This window comes from Limulus polyphemus, unplaced genomic scaffold (assembly GCF_000517525.1).
Source record: "Limulus polyphemus unplaced genomic scaffold, Limulus_polyphemus-2.1.2 Scaffold2161, whole genome shotgun sequence".
In the NCBI taxonomy this organism is placed as follows: Eukaryota; Metazoa; Arthropoda; class Merostomata; order Xiphosura; family Limulidae; genus Limulus; species Limulus polyphemus.
In genome coordinates this window covers 79,973-80,900 of record NW_013667771.1, presented here as the reverse complement: position 1 = coordinate 80,900, position 928 = coordinate 79,973, and the positions used below count along the sequence as shown (strand labels likewise).

The following is a 928-nucleotide window of genomic DNA, read 5'->3' as shown; positions in this document are numbered from 1 at the left end:
AGTATATATATATATATATATATATATATATACCATTCACAGTTTCAAAGGTTTGAGAATCAAAAATATAAACCAAGTTTTTCTTGTGCAGAATTTCAAGAATAGAAAAAAATTACTTTTCTACAATATTGTTACAAGCTAACAATGTGTAATTTCATAATAAAATGGAAATGTACAAACCATTATGATTCTTAAGCCAGTATCAATGTGAAAACACTAAAGCACTTTTGGATTTAAGGAAATTAGTGTTATTTGTAATATTTTCATTACAGCGACATATTTCCCATCTTTTAAATTCAAACTGTGCACATGGCTATGAAAATTATTGTTTATAGAGGCATTATGGGATATGCTTTGAAATGATCTCTTGCAGTGTTAAGTGTCCATTACATAAATGTTGAATACTAGATAGTGGGAGTGGTTTAACACGTTAATATTATTGCAGTAGGCTTGTTCCATATTCACAGGCTAAAAATATCATGAATTTTTTATTTCCAGAGCTTGGTAAAACCATAGTATTTAGAATAAGTATCACTGAATCATGTTATGGTGATAAGTTCATTCTGTTCTTGCATACAGTAATATTTGTTTTTTAATGCAGGCAGTATGATCCTGCTGATTATGAACATCTATCCGTGTCTGCTGAAATGAAGGAACTGTTTCAGTACATCACAAGGTAATCCTGTTTTTTTATATATTAATTTCACAGTTTAAAATACATGGAGATTAACTCTTTCAGCATGGGCTCGGTCCCCGAGACCAACCTCGTAACCATTTTGTGCTTGTTATAACTTTTTGATTAGTAAGTGAATGTTAACAAAATTTGGCAGAGTATCAGTAAACATTACAATGCTTTCGTATGCAAAATATCAAATATTTTTTATTAAGGTCTTTTTTTCTTTTCACATCTTTCCTATCTATCATGCAA

General features: G+C 29.6%; 1 protein-coding gene across 2 annotated transcripts in view; it reads left to right on the top strand.

Annotated features, from left to right (window-relative positions):
- LOC106466128 (intraflagellar transport protein 46 homolog) overlaps positions 1 to 928 on the top strand; it is a 31,349-nt gene that overhangs the window by 23,822 nt on the left and 6,599 nt on the right. For both annotated transcript variants that reach the window (XM_022394080.1, XM_022394081.1), the window contains one exon: positions 602 to 676. In XM_022394080.1, coding sequence (XP_022249788.1) covers positions 602 to 676 — 75 coding nt within the window. The remainder of the gene's footprint in view (positions 1 to 601; positions 677 to 928) is intronic.